We start from the raw sequence: 15,810 nt of genomic DNA, 5'->3' as shown, positions 1-15,810 counted from the left end.
GGATATCTGGAGAATCAGGGCCTGGATTGGAGTTTTATCATCTTTAGTTCCAGATTGCGTAGCACTACCCCAGACAGACCCATTGCACAATTTGGGGGTTCCGGTTCTCCTAAATTTGCAACTCCTGCTTGAACAGCAGGTGGCAGTTGCTTGTTAGACCTGGCAATGGTGAATAGAAGGACAGTTGCAGAAAGAAACAGATGGGTTAATTCTGGCTGTACAAGATTAAGCCTTACAAATGCATATAAAACTAGACAACAAAGACAATGCCATCTCTGCAAAGAAATTAAAGAAACAGTGGATCACTTGGTATAGGAGTAACATAAACCCATGATGGCGAATCTATGGGACGCGTGGCACAGGTGGCATGCAGAGCCCTCTCTGCTGGCACGTGCACTGTTGCCCCAGCTCAGATTTTCATTGGGTTTCTTTCATGAGCTCCTGTTTCCCTGGAAACGACGAAACAGAAGCTTATGAAAGAAAAAGATCTTTCTTTTTACCCCAACACTGAGCTGCCGGTATTGGGATGCCCCACCTCCGCTGGTCAGCTAGTCTTCGGGCCTCTGCTGTATATGCGTGATTGTGTGTGCATGTGCAAACTGCGCACTTGCACATGTGCACAGTTTGGGCACTCAGTATCCAAAAGGTTCAGCATCACTGGCATAGACTGATTGCGAACAATGGCATGACAACCTAGCAACAATGGTGCATTGGAACATCTGCAAGAAATACTATCTGTCTGCAAGCAAGAACTGATGTGGTAATAAAATAGAGAAAGTGATAGAAAATGAAGACGCTAAAGTGCTCTGGAACCGGCAATACAATACCCCAAGCTTAATAATTGTCAATAAAAAATAAATAAAATGTATGGATAGTGGATGTGGCACTATCTGGAGGCAGCAGAATAGAAAGAACTGGAGAAGATAACAAAATAGAAAGACCAGTAAATAGAATTAGAGCAACTGTGACAAAAGAAAGCAAAGGTAATACTAATAGTAGTTGTAGGCGCCTTGGGTGCAATCCCAAAACAACCGGTGTACCACCATCGGCATTGACAAAGTCACCATCAGTCAATTGCAAAAGGCAGCTTTACTTGGAACATCCTGCGACAATACTTTTAACACCATCAAACACCATCATCTCCTTATCCAGAATTTTGGGAAGAATTGTTAAGTGGATAAAAATACTACAACCTATCTGAACATCTGGCTGACTGTGACAAACCATAATAATAATATAATAATATATAATATAATAATAATAACAACCACATAGCAACGGAAGCTCCAGGCCCAATTATAGTAAAAAGTCAAGAACTACCTGTATTCTTTTGGTATGAACATCGTTTTCTATGCAAAATGCAAAAACAAGATGCATGCATGCGCCTTTCAATTTCTGAAAATATTCGAGAATGAATTTTGTGAAATTGTGTTCCTGCAATCATTCAAAACTGCTAAATTGGAAAAAATTGAGAGCCGATCTAGTTTTCAGAGATTTGATTCTTTTTTCACATGGATTTTCAAGGAGTCAAATGTATAAACATTTGACATTTAATTTCAGAATAAATAGATCTAATCTAATTGATCCAATTTCATGTAGATCACAAGGTCAGCTGGCTTAAAGATGCGGCTTCTTTTCCTAAAATAGATTTAGTACATGTTTTTCATGGATAGGATAGACAAATAGTTACTGTGAAAATTGCTTCAAACCCACTTTATTTATTAGATTTATTAGATTTTTTTATTTATTAGATTTGGGATCTCTTAAGCACCTTCTCAAGAAAATCACTGGCTGCACTCACACAAACACATTGGGGACTTAGAGAATGGTTTATAGAATCTTGTATCTAATTCTAACAAAGTTCATCAATTTTAACGTATTATGGATTATGAATTCCAATACTTACGAATGCCAAGCCATTTACTTGGCTAAAAATATTTAATTGCATTAGCTAATCCTGTATTTGCTACAAATATTCTCTTGTTGTTTAATTTTAATATTATGTCTTTATAACACCTGGAAGTGCTGTTGAAAGGTCAGAATGCTTAACTAAATAACTAAATGACAATTGTTTGGTAGATAAAATATATGCATGGCTTGTTTGAGCTATTCTGCTTCAAACAACTACATGAGTGTTGAAATATTGAACCATTTGAAATAATTTTATCTATTTTAATCTCTTGCAACATAATTGAAGTTATCATTAGTATGTGTTTCCACAAATTGTGTGTCTGTGTCTGTGTAATATAATCTACACGGGTCCCACCGTAAGAAGCTAATATTTCTTTTGTGCATTAAAATATGTTCCAGCTCTCAAAAATATCACCACCATATAGTTTCCCTGATTAGATGCCTTCTAAACATAGGATTGAGATCGCTATTCACTAAATTAACTGCCTGAGAATTGTTTAAAGAACTAAAAAGACTGTCCTAAGAGAGTTAACATTTTAGAAGATAAGAAACATTTTGTGAGAAAATTTTTTGCTTTGTGAATTATTGATATTATATCTTCTGTCTGTTAAGGCATTAGTATGTAAAGCAGCAGCCCCCAACCCTTTGGGCACCAAGAACTGGTTCCACAGAGGGTTTTTTCTGCAGACTAGAGGGAGCGTTTTGTGTGCTGCCTGCATCCCGCGGATGGGGCTTTACTTGTCTAGCTGCCCTGCATGGTGCTGGTCCAAGGATAGAGTTGGGGACCCCTGATGCTAGCCAAGAAGAGTTATAATATGTGATTTCTCTCTCTCTCTCCTCACATATCTTTTCAACTATAACTACCGTACTTTTTGGAGTATAAGATGCACTTCCCCCCCCAAAAAAAGAGAGTGGAAATGTTGGTGCGTCTTATACATCAAATACAGCCATTTTTGGCCCGAAACCCCACCCCACGTGTCCTGTTTTAGCCAAAAACAGGCCTTTTTTTTGACAAAACGGGATAAACAGAGGATTTGGGAACCTGCAGTGCTCCTGGGGGCCAGGGAGGTCAAAAACCAGATGTGCGGAGGCCAAAAACTATTTTTTTTCTTGTTTTTCTATTCAAAATCTTGGTGCATCTTATACTCCAGTGCATCTTACAGTCCAAAAAATAGGGATACTTGGATTTCATGAGCACCATGGAAGTGTGGAAAATCAAGTGCTAGGATCTCCTGCATTCTTGGTTCAAGGACATGAAATTTAAGAAGTGTTATCCATTTTGATCAAAACAAAAATACAACGGCAAAGCCTTCCATAGAGAGGCTCAAAAAAGTCAGAATGGAAGCTATGACCCTGTAATTGTTGTTGCCCTCTTGACTTTTTTTGATGCCTAGGTTCAAAGCAGTGGAATAATCTGGAGGCATTAGCCTCTGCCTTTGTTGAGGATTCTGCGGCCAAAGGGATGCAAGATTCTTTCTGCATTTATACTCAAACCTCTATTGAATGTTACCATATCTTAGTCTTATCAGTGAATACTTATTGTCTAAAGTTATTTTCTTTTGCTTTGTTCAATAAATCTTTTGGGCTTTTATTCATTTATGTTTTATTGCATTTGAATCCACAGACTTCCTCTCCACATTTTACTGTGGCAAAATAGCATCCAGATAGAGGAAAGGATGGAAATTGCTTTTTCAATCCAAAGACAGAGGACAAAGAATCTGCTGAAAATGAATGGTGGCTGGAATCAACAAAGCCAGGATAGAATGCCTATAGAAACTGACTTCTTAAAGCAACAGTCATCCCCTGCTTGAGACTGACAAATGTAGGCTTATAATTGGAAATGTTTTAAACTTATTCACAGTGACAAGGCTAATCAGAATCTTGAATAAGAAGGTGAGTGCAGCAACCATAGGAATCTGGTCAGAAGTCAAGAGAATGGACAGATATCTTAAAGGCGCCACATATTTAGAGAAACGTAAACTATGAGCCAATAGCAATGCAGATTGATGAGCTATATGGATGCAAAGTGGGCAAAAGACAGGACATGTCTACAAGTGTGGACATCGTTTCCTGCATGGAGATGGAAAAATCAGGCAAGCAAAAGGTACCAATAGTTACCTGATCATCCACTGAAACAATCGATCCTTTAATAATTTGAAGTTTTCAGGCTCAAAAGAATGTGTTTATATCTTTTCTGGGGAAAAAATGCCGAAGGGGTTTTCCATTGCCTGTTGCCTACAGCACTTCTTTTAACACAATGGCTGTGCAATAATCTAATTCTCTAGTTCTGGGGGAATCTCAGCAAGATCCTTTCAGCTGCTATCTAATTCCCTTTAAATAAGTCTGTTGCCAACTATTTTATCAGCAGGAGTCGTCTTAAGGTCAATTTTCCCCTTCCTTCTGTAGATCTAGTAAGAGACCCCCATAATCTCTAGTTATATACAGACAAACACAGCTTTGTGGGTGTTCCCTACCGATGAAACTTTCTGGACTATTTATACATCAAACCAAATGCAACAATTATTTGAATCTTTTGCATTCCCCAAGTTGTCCACTTCACTTACAGGGAGCAAAACACTGAGTAGCATTACAGTGAGAAAATCCCAATGCTCCTCCCCCTCTTTGTTTTTACTCACGAACAGTCTTTCTCTGTTTTGCATTTTTATGTTTATTCCTTTTACTTTCCTAAGCTTCCTAAAGGATGTGCATATATGTGTTTTTGTATTTCATTCTCCAGTTTAACCAACAGTCCTGGGATTTCTTGATGATCTGATTCAAGTAAAGATTAGATCTGTCTCATTTAGCTTCTTGGAAATCATCTAGGTTCAGCTGCTGTGAGTTCATTTGAAGAACCCTCTTTTCATGCTTCCTGTGTGATTCCTGCATTTTTCTGGGAATAGTGCAAAACTTGGTGTAGATGTTAAGTTTTGTCAGATTCTGAATAGTAGAATTGAAGAAACTGAAAGCTATCACACTATCCACCAATAATCATTGACTTATCATATATTGATCAGTTGAAGGTCTTTGAGTCGAAGAGGTGGGCATCTGAAGGACAAAGAGAATGGAAGTAATATCCTGACCTTACTATGCAAATTATATAAATTAAACACTTTGTGTTATTTGCATGATGACCATCAGAATGACATCATTGTGGTTTTCATCAAGGGCTGGCTATGTATATTTTTCTGCCCTGTGCCAAGTCACATTACAGCACCTCCTATATTTCGGCTCATCTTCCAATTTTGTTAGGAATTTCAAAAAGGCACCCTCTTCTTTTTCGTTTAGTTTTTGAGCTTTACACATCTTCAGATCCAGATATATATTTTTTGCCTTTCTTGGAAGTTTTACCCTATTTGCATAGTAAATCATTTTAATTACGTCAACATCTATTATTTTCATATGGCAACAATTCCATGAAATTATATTTAACTCTCAAGCACGTGGACTGCCTTTCAGAGTATGTCATTATTGCTTTTTCTGTTTTTATTGTGGTTTTCAACTTCAGTGTTCCCTAAAATTTTGCATCTCAAAGCTGGTATTTACTCAGCCTTAGCCAAGAGCAAGCCTTGTTTATATCAAATGTTTTATGGGCTTAGTTCTAGCAAAGTTAGATTCTCAGTTTTCTGAAGTGTTAACAAAATAATCTCGTTCTTCTTTTATGGGGGAACTAGAAGTTTTGTTAGATGGACTGACCCGGATGATGGGACAATCAGCATTCTATGCTGGCCCAAGAGCATAAGTGTTGTGATCATCTTCTGATTCAGAAAGTTATGCTGTGAAAGCATCGACTTTGGTGTTCTTTCATTTACCTTTATCTTTTAGATGCAGTCAGAGATTTTTCCAGAATATGAATGAAGAAACTATTGGAGCATTGCAAACTGATATCTTCTTATGAACTTCACCCCAGTCTCCACTATAGCCACACTTTCTATATAGCTGAAGGGACTATGTATAATGGGTCCAGGAGGACCAGTTGTACCCTTGCCACAATCAGAAATAATAGAAACAGAGAGGCCAATATCCGCTTGGAAAACCATGTTTACTAATAATTTCAGAAGCTATCTTCAGAAATACTTTATTTACTTGGCTTTCTAACTTAACCTATGGCTGATAACCTGTTAAAATCAAGGTTTAGGGGCAGTTTGCTTGCTTCTCCTAACCTACTGGCATCACATGACTTTTCTTATTGTAAAAACACATTTTGTTGTTTCCCAGGTGGAACAGTTTTGCCCTGTGGTTTAGAACTTGTTAAGTCCACCCTTAAGGGCTTGTTCACCTTTGAAACCTGCAGTTCTGGCTTCTTCACTATGACCCATGGAATCCTTAGACTTACTTGCACTTAAAAAAAAATGCTAATCCATTCGAGCCTGAGTAATTAGAACCCAGAGTCTATGCTTCTGCCCTTTTAAAATTATATCATTTTAGCTGGGACAGATAAGACTAGTTCTTATCTGGTCCTGACGCTTCTTTAATTCAGTTTGAACTCTTTGATAATTACTGTGGATGACTTGAAACTCTCCCATTTTTGCAGAGAAATGTGCTTCATCCAGCTCTTCCCATTCTTGCTCTTGTTAATACTAATGTTATTTTCTACATTATATGCTAATTTTCATGACCAATGATCTGGTTTTATTGTTTCTTGTTACCATTTGTTATTTAAAACATTATATAGTTGCCCATCTTCTAGCCAACTTTGGATGGCTCCATTGTCCTCAAGACAATACAAATAAAATAGTGCAGTAGAAATAAAACTTATACTGTTTGATTGGAGATGGGTAGCTGGGAATCACTTCTTCCTTTCTCAATGAAATCAAGGTTCAGTGTCCTCAAATCAGAAAAAGTCACATGAACAAAATTGGTGGACTATTTACACATTACATCTGATTTATTGCCATTTTAATGCAACCTGTAATACCATTACCTCCTATATTCTTGCATCCCAGCCCTTCTCCCACAGCCTGGCATGTTCAAGAAGCATTTTCTGGGTGCAACACTATTGGTTAAGTGCTACAATTTGTTTTCTCTCAAGGCAAATTGGCAAATCCTGCTTCCATTCTAATGTTAAAATTAGAGAAAAACTTGGGACTAGGTCTCAGTCAGCAGCATAATCAAGAGTATAGAGACAGAGTTTTAATGCAGCAAACCTGAGCACATGTAAGCCAGAAATAATACACTAATATAACTGTGTAATCAAAATATTTACTGATCACAATATTTTCTCATGTTGTTCTTTTTCTTATTGGAAGTTCTTCGTTGTTAAAAATTTTCTCTCAACCAGGGCTAAATATGTTCTACTTTTTCATTTGTCAACAACCATCATCCATAATTTTCTTCTATGCCATCTGCCAGCAAATTTCCCCCATTTCTGGATTGCTAAATTCTATGTTCATAAAAATACAACCCATTGTTCTCTATTCTTAAAATAGATTAAGAAAAAGAAAATTATGTCAATATTTTTGCTAAAATATGGAGTGCTGAATATGAAAAGAAGTTGATTATATGAAACTTTGGACTATGGAACTATAGTATTCATAGAAATGGCTTACAAAATACTAATTAAGATTGTATTTATAATGCCTAGTGTGTAGTTTCCCCAACTTACATTTATTTTAGTTATGACTATAAGAATTGGGTTGTCTTCTTTCTGGAGGAAAATTGCTAACTTAAATAGCCTTGAAAAAAGATTTTGAAAACGGGTAGTTTAGGTACACTATTCCACACAATACAGAAAAAAAAAGTAAGCTTCTGCTCTGTTTTTGTTTTTGTTTTTGACTGGTATATAGGAAGGACTCTTTATTTCTTCACAGTTGGTGCCCAATATAATCCCATCTTGGTTATTGGAAAAACTGGACCCAAGGTATAATGCACCCACTTATAATTTTAAACTAAGTTATTAAATGAATAGAAGTAGAGTGAATGGGGAAAAGGTACCTATTGAAGATTTTTCTTTATTTCCATGATATTTATGATTGCTAGATCAATGCTATGAAGTTCAAATAATATTTCCACAGTCTTACTCCACATTCTTGCAAACAAGTGAATATTTAATGGACTGAGTTACTCTACAATTGAGGAGGAGAAGATTTCAATACAAGCACCGGACTGTATTTCAGTTTTACTCACCGTAAGTTTTAGGATATTTCCCATCTAATGACTTTGTATTTGTGTATTAAACTTGCTAACAGTGGTGGGATTCAAATAATTTAACAACCGGTTCTCTGCCCTAATGACTGGCCGGGTAGGCATGCCATGGTCATGTGATTGGGTGGGTATGGCCAACTTGACATCACTCATTACACCCAGCCTTGCCTCATGGCCACTTGCCTCAAAGGCAGAGGTGGGATTCAGCCGGTGCAGACTGGTTTGGGTTATCCCACCCCTGACTGGCCCTGGCTGACCCCGTTTTTCAGCCCGTTTTGAAGTCCACAAGTTTTAAAGTTGCCAAGATGGGATACCCCTAAACAAGATGTTCTGATAGATCAGTGCTTTTCAAATTTGGCAACTTTTAAGTTGTGTATGGGTGGGGACGAGGGCAGCCAGTGGTGGGATTAGCTGTTGTGCTGAACGGGGCAGAATTTTAACAACTGGTTTACCTGAACCTGTCCGAACTGGCTAAAGCCCACTTCTGCATGCTAACAACCATCATTATTGCCAATTAAGACTCATACTTCAGGGTTGGAGAGCCTTGGAGAGCTGCAACTACAAGGAGAAGAATCAACAATTAAAAAAAATATTACTGTGACCAATTTGATCTCTGCAAGGAAGAGTTATGTGTGTCAAACTGTAGCTTGTAAAAGATAATCTGATAATTAGTAGCAAACAAGCTTATAAGTATTCTATGTCCCTTCCTATGCTGAAACTAAGGAAAGAATCGAAAGCTATGTGCTATTTACTGTAAAGAAAATTTCCTACCTGTATCAGCATGCAGATCTAAACAGCTGGGAGAAATACTTTGAACAATAGATGAGTCACAGCTGAAACTTTAATCCCCAGAACTATTTATTTAGGATCCCAGATCACTTTTAGACCGGTCTTCTATTTTTACATCCTTCATCCAGTGGGTATTTAGAAGGCCCATGGCCTCCAGAAATGCTTTTGGTTAAACACAAATGGCAATTAAAGAGAAAAAGCAAGTGTTTTCTTCCATGAAATTCATTTGCTATACATTAGGATTTTAAAAAATAATTATGCACTGTGGCAGCAGTCATTCCTTTTGGTCAAAAAAGTTCACATCTTCAGCAAATGCAATTGTTGTACACCATCAAAGATATTTGAATGACTCAGAAATAGGCTTCTTCAGTGTGCATGTATTATTATTTTTATCTGCAGTTTATTTTTTACATTCTCAGCATGATTGTTGATAACAAAGAAAATATGCCAATAGCATGAGATATTTGAAATATGGTCAATAAGAACCCACTCATCCTGTTTAAAGATTTATATGATAAAGATTGGCTTGGGATAGAACTTCTGAAGGACTTTTTCTTGAACAAAATAAATTTTCAGAACTTTTTTTTAATAGTCAAAACAAGATTCAATGAATAGAATAACTCGATGAATCACAAAGCTGAACATTTTTTTTCCTAGATAAAAATGGCAATAGTAGGAATTTCCATGGATATATAGTACATTATATAAAATTCAATTATCGATGTTATAATTTTTAAAATTTATCATGCACATTTTCTGTCAATGGCTCATTGTTGTCCTTAAAATGATACAAAATTGTTACTATGACATAGCTTAAGAAACCTACAAATGGTCATAAATATAGAATTTCTTTTAATTGATGTTTTATTAAGAAAAGAATTCCTCAGTTTTATTCATCTATGACTAGCAAAAATATATGTATTTCTGTGATGGTTGTAGGTTAGGCTATCAATTTAAAATCCAGCCTTTTTGACCTGAATCTTTTATAAATGCTAGAGAATTGGAACATAAATGTATCTGTCAAACATTTCTGGTTTAAAGGCAAGAACGAGTTTTTAAAAAGATAAATATAACAGGCAGCTCATTGTACAACTTTTAGGTATAATTAGCTGATAAATCACAGTTCTTATTTTGCAGTACAAAAGGCATAATCCAAACAGCTAAGCATTTTTAACACCCCTAATTTCAGAGGGTGACTCAAAACATAGGCTTAAATGCATTTTAGTAAAATACGTAATACTCAGATATGGCTGAAATGTGTCTTTTTTCTCCCTCTTTATCTGACAAGTTTAAAGCTTTTTTTCCCTTTTTCTTTCTAGCAGAAAAAATTAAAACAATGAGGTCTTTACAGTTTCACAAGATTGTTGCTGATTTTTACTGCAACATGTAACTGAAACATTCCTTAGCTATTTCCACAACCAGTCATGATAATCAATGCAACATTATGACCTCAAATGTGCAATATTCAGGAACTATTTAAAAATCTTCCCTTCAAGCCAGTTCACAATACTATATATGTAAGTTCTCTTGATGGTGTATGATAAAAATGAATGAAATTCTAATATCTTACTTTCATGTTTAAAATAGCTTTTATGAACTGATAAGATTTACACTTTTAGACAGACAAACAAGGGCTGACCAAACTGTATGACTAGCATGCTTACAGGACAAATCATGCAACATGTCTTGCGTGTGATAAACAAGAACAAAGAAGCCCAATCTAAACTCTTCAGATTCCATTAGTCAGACATTATTTTTTCCCTTCTTCTTCTTCTGTTTTTTTGCAGGGGGGATTTACACAGTATTCCCACTTTCTAGTCTTATATGCAAATGGCAAGAGCCTCGAAGTTGAAATAAGACAACTGAAGTGCTTGATGTTAGAAAAAAACAGAAAAACAAATGTTAAAGAAATCTTGTGGAATGAAAACAGCCAAGGGCGTATGCATATACAGGAGAGAGCAAAAGGCAAGGGCACAAGTACGATGAATCAGGAGGGTTAGTTCTTTCAATAAGGCTTAGACATTATTCCGAACTACAATAATACAATTTCCGACAGAATATATACAGTACTTTAGATTAGGAAAGTTGAAGTGAATATTACAGTGTTTATAAAAGAACCAGAGATGTTACGACAGTCAAGAGGACTTCCTTCAAAGAACAGAATTTTTGATCAAATGGGAAGAATGGAAAAGAGCATAAACTACCATGGGTAAAAAATGCAAAAGACCACATAGCAAAAATTTTTTTAAAAACCACCAACAAAACATTCTTCAAATACATTCAGAATAATAAATTAACCAGGAGGCCATGTAGCTGTTGCATGACAGGGAAATTAAAGATGTGCTAAAGGAGGGTAATAAAGCAGTACAGAAACTGAAGGATTATTGGCTAATGGTATTCACTTCTGAAGATATAGAACAGATGCCAAGCTGGCTTTTTCAAAGGGAAAATTATTTATTATTATTTATTAAATTTATTAAATTTGTTCTCTACCCATCTCGCTGCAAGGCGATATCTGTTGAGACCAACAGATATAAACAGAGATGAGTTTGTAGTTCAGATTGACAGGCTGAAACATTCTCACGCCAGACAATCCAGAAGTTGTTGAACAATTTAGGAAATTTCTGATATTTTTATAAAAAATAAGCACCCCTTTCATCTTAATCTGTTATAGATAAGCCACAGATTAGCATCAGTTTCCTGACTAGATGTTAAACAAAGTGAGTTTTAAATCCATTTTTTTAAAAAAAAAAGATTGAGGGGCAGGAAGGGAAACTAAGCTAGTTTAACATTTGTTTGAGGAAAGTGGTTAAAATATTAAAGACAAAGTAAGTAAACGCACGAAAGAACAAACCTTGTGCAAATAGAGATCTTGTCTCATTACCCTTCCAGGATTTTTGTAAGTATCTTCAAACATGTAAAAAAGAATTCAATAAATACAGTACACTTTTGAGTTTTAAACAATCTATGCCAAAGTCTCTCATCACAGCCTTCATGGGATAAAGTGGGTTAAATGCTATAACCGAACATATACTATGTACTTTGATTTTATAAAAGGTTTTAGTAATAGTCCTCATAAAAGGGTCCTGAATAAAACCTAGTTGTCATGGCACAGAGGCACTACTTTAGGCTGCCAGCTGATCCAAACCCTACCTATAAGAGACTCTACAAGCAATTCACATGCTGGTAAGAACTACAAAATGGAATTTCCTAAGGATGAGGATTGTTCCAGTGATTTTTAACTTGTACATAAATGTTCTACAGATATCCCTATCATCCATCCATCATCTATCTATCTATTTGTCTGTCTATCTCTCATCTCTTTCTCATCTTCTATCTCTATCTAGCTTTTTATCTATGTAACATGTATAGATAAATAACATGTTGATGTTATGTTGATATAGCAACATGTAACATGTTGATACATTCAGGTCAGTCTTGACTTGGCAGCTGCCTGGAGAAGTCAATGTAGGGGTGTTTTGTTTTTGGTTTTTTTGGCAAGATTTAGCTATGACCGAATGATAGTCCCAGTTATTTATATATTCAGCTGGGATTAGTGCTATTAGTCTCTAGCCTAGCATTTTAACCACTTTCCCAAATTGGCTCTCTCTAAACCAGGGGTCTCCAACCTTGGCAATTTTAAGATTTGTGGACTTCAACTCCCAGAGTTCCTCAGCCAGCTTTGCTTTGAATTCTGGGAGTTAAAGTCCACTAGTCTCAAAGTTGCCAAGGTTGGAAATCCCAGCTCCAAACTATCTAGTATGATAAAATTAAAAAAGAACTGTGAAAACCTTGAAAAGAATCACATTAAACTGGATTAAAATGCTAAGAGCATTTTGGCTTTGAAATGCTAAGAGCAATTCAACAAACAAATATAAAGAGATGCAGGTTGGCATAAAAATTCCGGTGAAATCAAAATAGAGGAAGAATCAGGACTCACAGAAGGATTTTTTCCTCCTGGTTATATTAGGAAATTTGCCACCAGTCTTTGTGATAACACAACAAACGGGTGGTTTTAAAAAACAACTAAAGGGTAGTTAGAGGACTGCACAGAATTAATTGAAGTGCAAGCTATTAATTGCTACTAACACTCAAGGCTGTGTACACAAACAGCATGCTGGTTGCTCTGCTATAATTGATAGGAGAAAGGGAATATTGGTCCATTGCTCTCCACTTAACACTTATGAACTTTCCAAACAAATCCAGTTAGTTATCCTGTGATTCTGAATCAGGGGTGAAATGTAAAATTTGTTACTACAGGTTTTGTGGGCATGGCTTGGTGGTGGTGGTGGTAATGTGACTGGGTGGGCGTGGCCAATTAAAAAAAAAAAACTTAAAAGCATTTTTTCTAAAAAATGCTTTTAAAAGGCTCCTCTGGTGATCCCAGCTGATTTGCCTGATATTCAGAGGCTTTTCTTTTCTTTTAAAAGCATTTTCTTTTGCCTTTGAAAGAAAAAACGCCTCTGACGATCAGACAACTCAACTGGGATTGTCAAAGGAGCCTATTAAAAGCATTTTTTCTACAACCTCTTTGGCCGAAGAGGTTGTTAAAAAATGCTTTTAAAAGACTCTGATAATCCCAGCTGAGCTGTGCGATCATCAGAGGCTTTTTTTTATTTTTAAAAGCATTTTTTCAGCTGAAGAAAAAATGCTTTTAAAAAAAAACTTAAAAGCATTTTCTTTTGCCTTTGAAAGAAAAAACGCCTCTGATGATCCCAGCTGATTTGCCTGATATTCAGAGGCTTTTTTCTTTTAAAAGCATTTTTCAGCTGAAGAAATGGTTGGGGACAGGGATTTTTGCTACCAGTTCTCCGAACCATCTGCCGCCATCGCTACCGGATCGTGCGATCCGGTCCAAACTGGGAGCACTTCACCTCTGCTCTGAATGCGGATGAAATGGGATTTCTAATTGCTTTCCCTTAACCCAGCTATTTATTTGTTCAAATTATACAAATTATACTTTAGCTTTAGATGGGCTTGCTAGTCGCTAGTTAGCTTTAGATGGGCTTGCTAGTCGCGTACCTGGCTCCTTGCTGCGTGACAGCTGCCCTGCCCGAGCTCCTGGAGGTGCTTGCTGGGGTGGCAGTGGAGACCCCCAGACTCTTAGTCATGGGGGACTTTAACTTGCCATCTGCCGGCTCGTCATCAACAGTGGCTCAGGAGTTCATGGCTTCCATGACGGCCTTGGACCTGACTCAAGTAGTGGATGGCCCCACTCACATCGGGGGAGGCACACTGGACCTGATTTTTATCTCTGGTCAGTGGTTGAAGGATCTGGACTTGAGAGATGTAGTCACAGAACCTTTGTCATTGTCAGATCACTCTCTCCTTCGCCTGGACTTTCTGACCGCTACCCAACACCGCAGGGAGATGGAACCGCTACGTTGGTTCCGTCCCAGGCGCCTGATGGACCCGGAGAGGCTCCGGACGGAGCTTGGGCCATTTCCTGAGGGTCTGGCTCACGGCACGGCAGAGGAACTAGCCGCAGCCTGGGAACGGGCTGCGGCTGGGGCTTTAGACCGTGTCGTGCCTCTGCGGCCTCTGACCCGGCGTAGATCCCAACCGGCTCCTTGGTTCTCCGAGGAGCTGAGGGGGATGAAACGCCGGAGAAGACGCCTAGAGAGTTCTTGGAGGTCTAGCCGTTCAGAAGCTGATCGGACACTAGTTAGGTCCTATACTAGGACCTACCTAGTGGCACTGAGGGAAGCGAGGCATTGCTACATCTCCTCCCTCATTGCGTCGGCAGATAACCACCCAGCCGCCCTGTTTCGGGTGACCCGTTCCCTCCTTCACCAGGGGGAGCGGGATGACCCGTTGCAGGGACGTGCTGAGGAGTTTAACGGTTATCTATACGATAAAATCGTTCAGCTTCGGGACGGTCTGGACCAAAATTGCGGTGATTCAGATGGGGCGTCTGAGGGTGGTCTTGGTGATATTGTCTGGGATGAGTTTGACCCTGTGACTCCCGAGGACATGGACAGGTTGTTGGGTAGGTTGAATGCCACCACGTGTTTACTGGACCCGTGCCCCTCCTGGTTGGTGCTGGCCACTCAGGAGGTGACACGAGGCTGGCTCCAGGCGATTACGAGCGCTTCCTTGTTGGAGGGAGTCTTTCCGGCCGCCTTGAAAGAGGCGGTGGTGAGGCCCCTCCTCAAGAAGCCTTCCCTGGACCCCGCTGTTTTAGGTAATTATCGTCCGGTCTCCAACCTTCGCGGCGAAGGTTGTAGAGAGTATGGTGGCATATCAGTTTCCCCTGCACCTGGATGAAACTGTCTATCTAGACCCATTCCAGTCCGGTTTCCGGCCCGGTTACAGCACTGAGACGGCTTTGGTCACGTTGGTGGATGATCTCTGGAGGGCCAGGGATAGGGGATGTTCCTCTGCCCTGGTCCTATTAGACCTCTCAGCGGCTTTTGATACCATCGACCATGGTATCCTGCTGCGCCGGTTGGAGGGATTGGGAGTGGGAGGCACCGTTTATCGGTAATTCTCCTCCTATCTCTCCGACCGGTCGCAGACGGTGTTGACAAGGGGGCAGAGGTCGGCCCCTAGGCGCCTCACTTGTGGGGTGCCGCAGGAGTCGATTCTCTCGCCCCTTCTGTTCAACATCTATATGAAGCCGCTGGGTGAGATCATCAGTGGCTTCGGTTTGAGGTACCAGCTGTACGCTGATGACACCCAGCTGTACTTTTCCACACTGGGCCACCCCAACAAAGCTATCGAAGTGCTGTCCCGGTGTTTGGAAGCCGTACGGGTCTGGATGGGGAGAAACAGGCTCAAGCTCAATCCCTCCAAGACAGAGTGGCTGTGGATGCCGGCATCCCGGTACAGTCAGCTGAGTCCACGGCTGACTGTTGGGGACGAGTCATTGGCCCCGATGGAGAGGGTGCGCAACTTAGGCGTCCTCCTGGATGAACGGCTGTCTTTTGAAGATCATTTGGCGGCCGTCTCCAGGAGAGCTTTCCACCA

At 38.9% G+C, this 15,810-nt stretch overlaps 1 protein-coding gene and 1 long non-coding RNA gene across 2 annotated transcripts in view; one reads left to right on the top strand and one right to left on the bottom strand.

The window, feature by feature from the left end:
• Positions 1-9,549, top strand: part of LOC131198412 (uncharacterized) — a 9,885-nt gene extending 336 nt beyond the window's left edge. The window contains exons 1-3 of the long non-coding RNA XR_009155074.1: positions 1-3,804; positions 7,695-7,768; positions 7,888-9,549. The exon at positions 1-3,804 is cut by the window's left edge and continues 336 nt beyond it. This is a non-coding gene — a long non-coding RNA (uncharacterized LOC131198412). The remainder of the gene's footprint in view (positions 3,805-7,694; positions 7,769-7,887) is intronic.
• Positions 9,550-9,680: 131 nt separating this feature from the next.
• CALCR (calcitonin receptor) overlaps positions 9,681-15,810 on the bottom strand; it is a 175,640-nt gene continuing 169,510 nt past the window's right edge. The window contains exons 14-15 of the mRNA XM_058183018.1: positions 11,696-11,748; positions 9,681-10,711 (exon numbers count right to left, since the gene is read on the bottom strand). Coding sequence (XP_058039001.1) covers positions 10,592-10,711; positions 11,696-11,748 — 173 coding nt within the window. The 3' untranslated portion in view covers positions 9,681-10,591. The remainder of the gene's footprint in view (positions 10,712-11,695; positions 11,749-15,810) is intronic.

This window comes from Ahaetulla prasina, chromosome 4 (genome assembly GCF_028640845.1).
Source record: "Ahaetulla prasina isolate Xishuangbanna chromosome 4, ASM2864084v1, whole genome shotgun sequence".
Lineage (NCBI taxonomy): Eukaryota > Metazoa > Chordata > Lepidosauria > Squamata > Colubridae > Ahaetulla > Ahaetulla prasina.
Note: the sequence above shows the minus strand (reverse complement) of the source record. Positions and strands in the feature narration are given on the sequence as shown.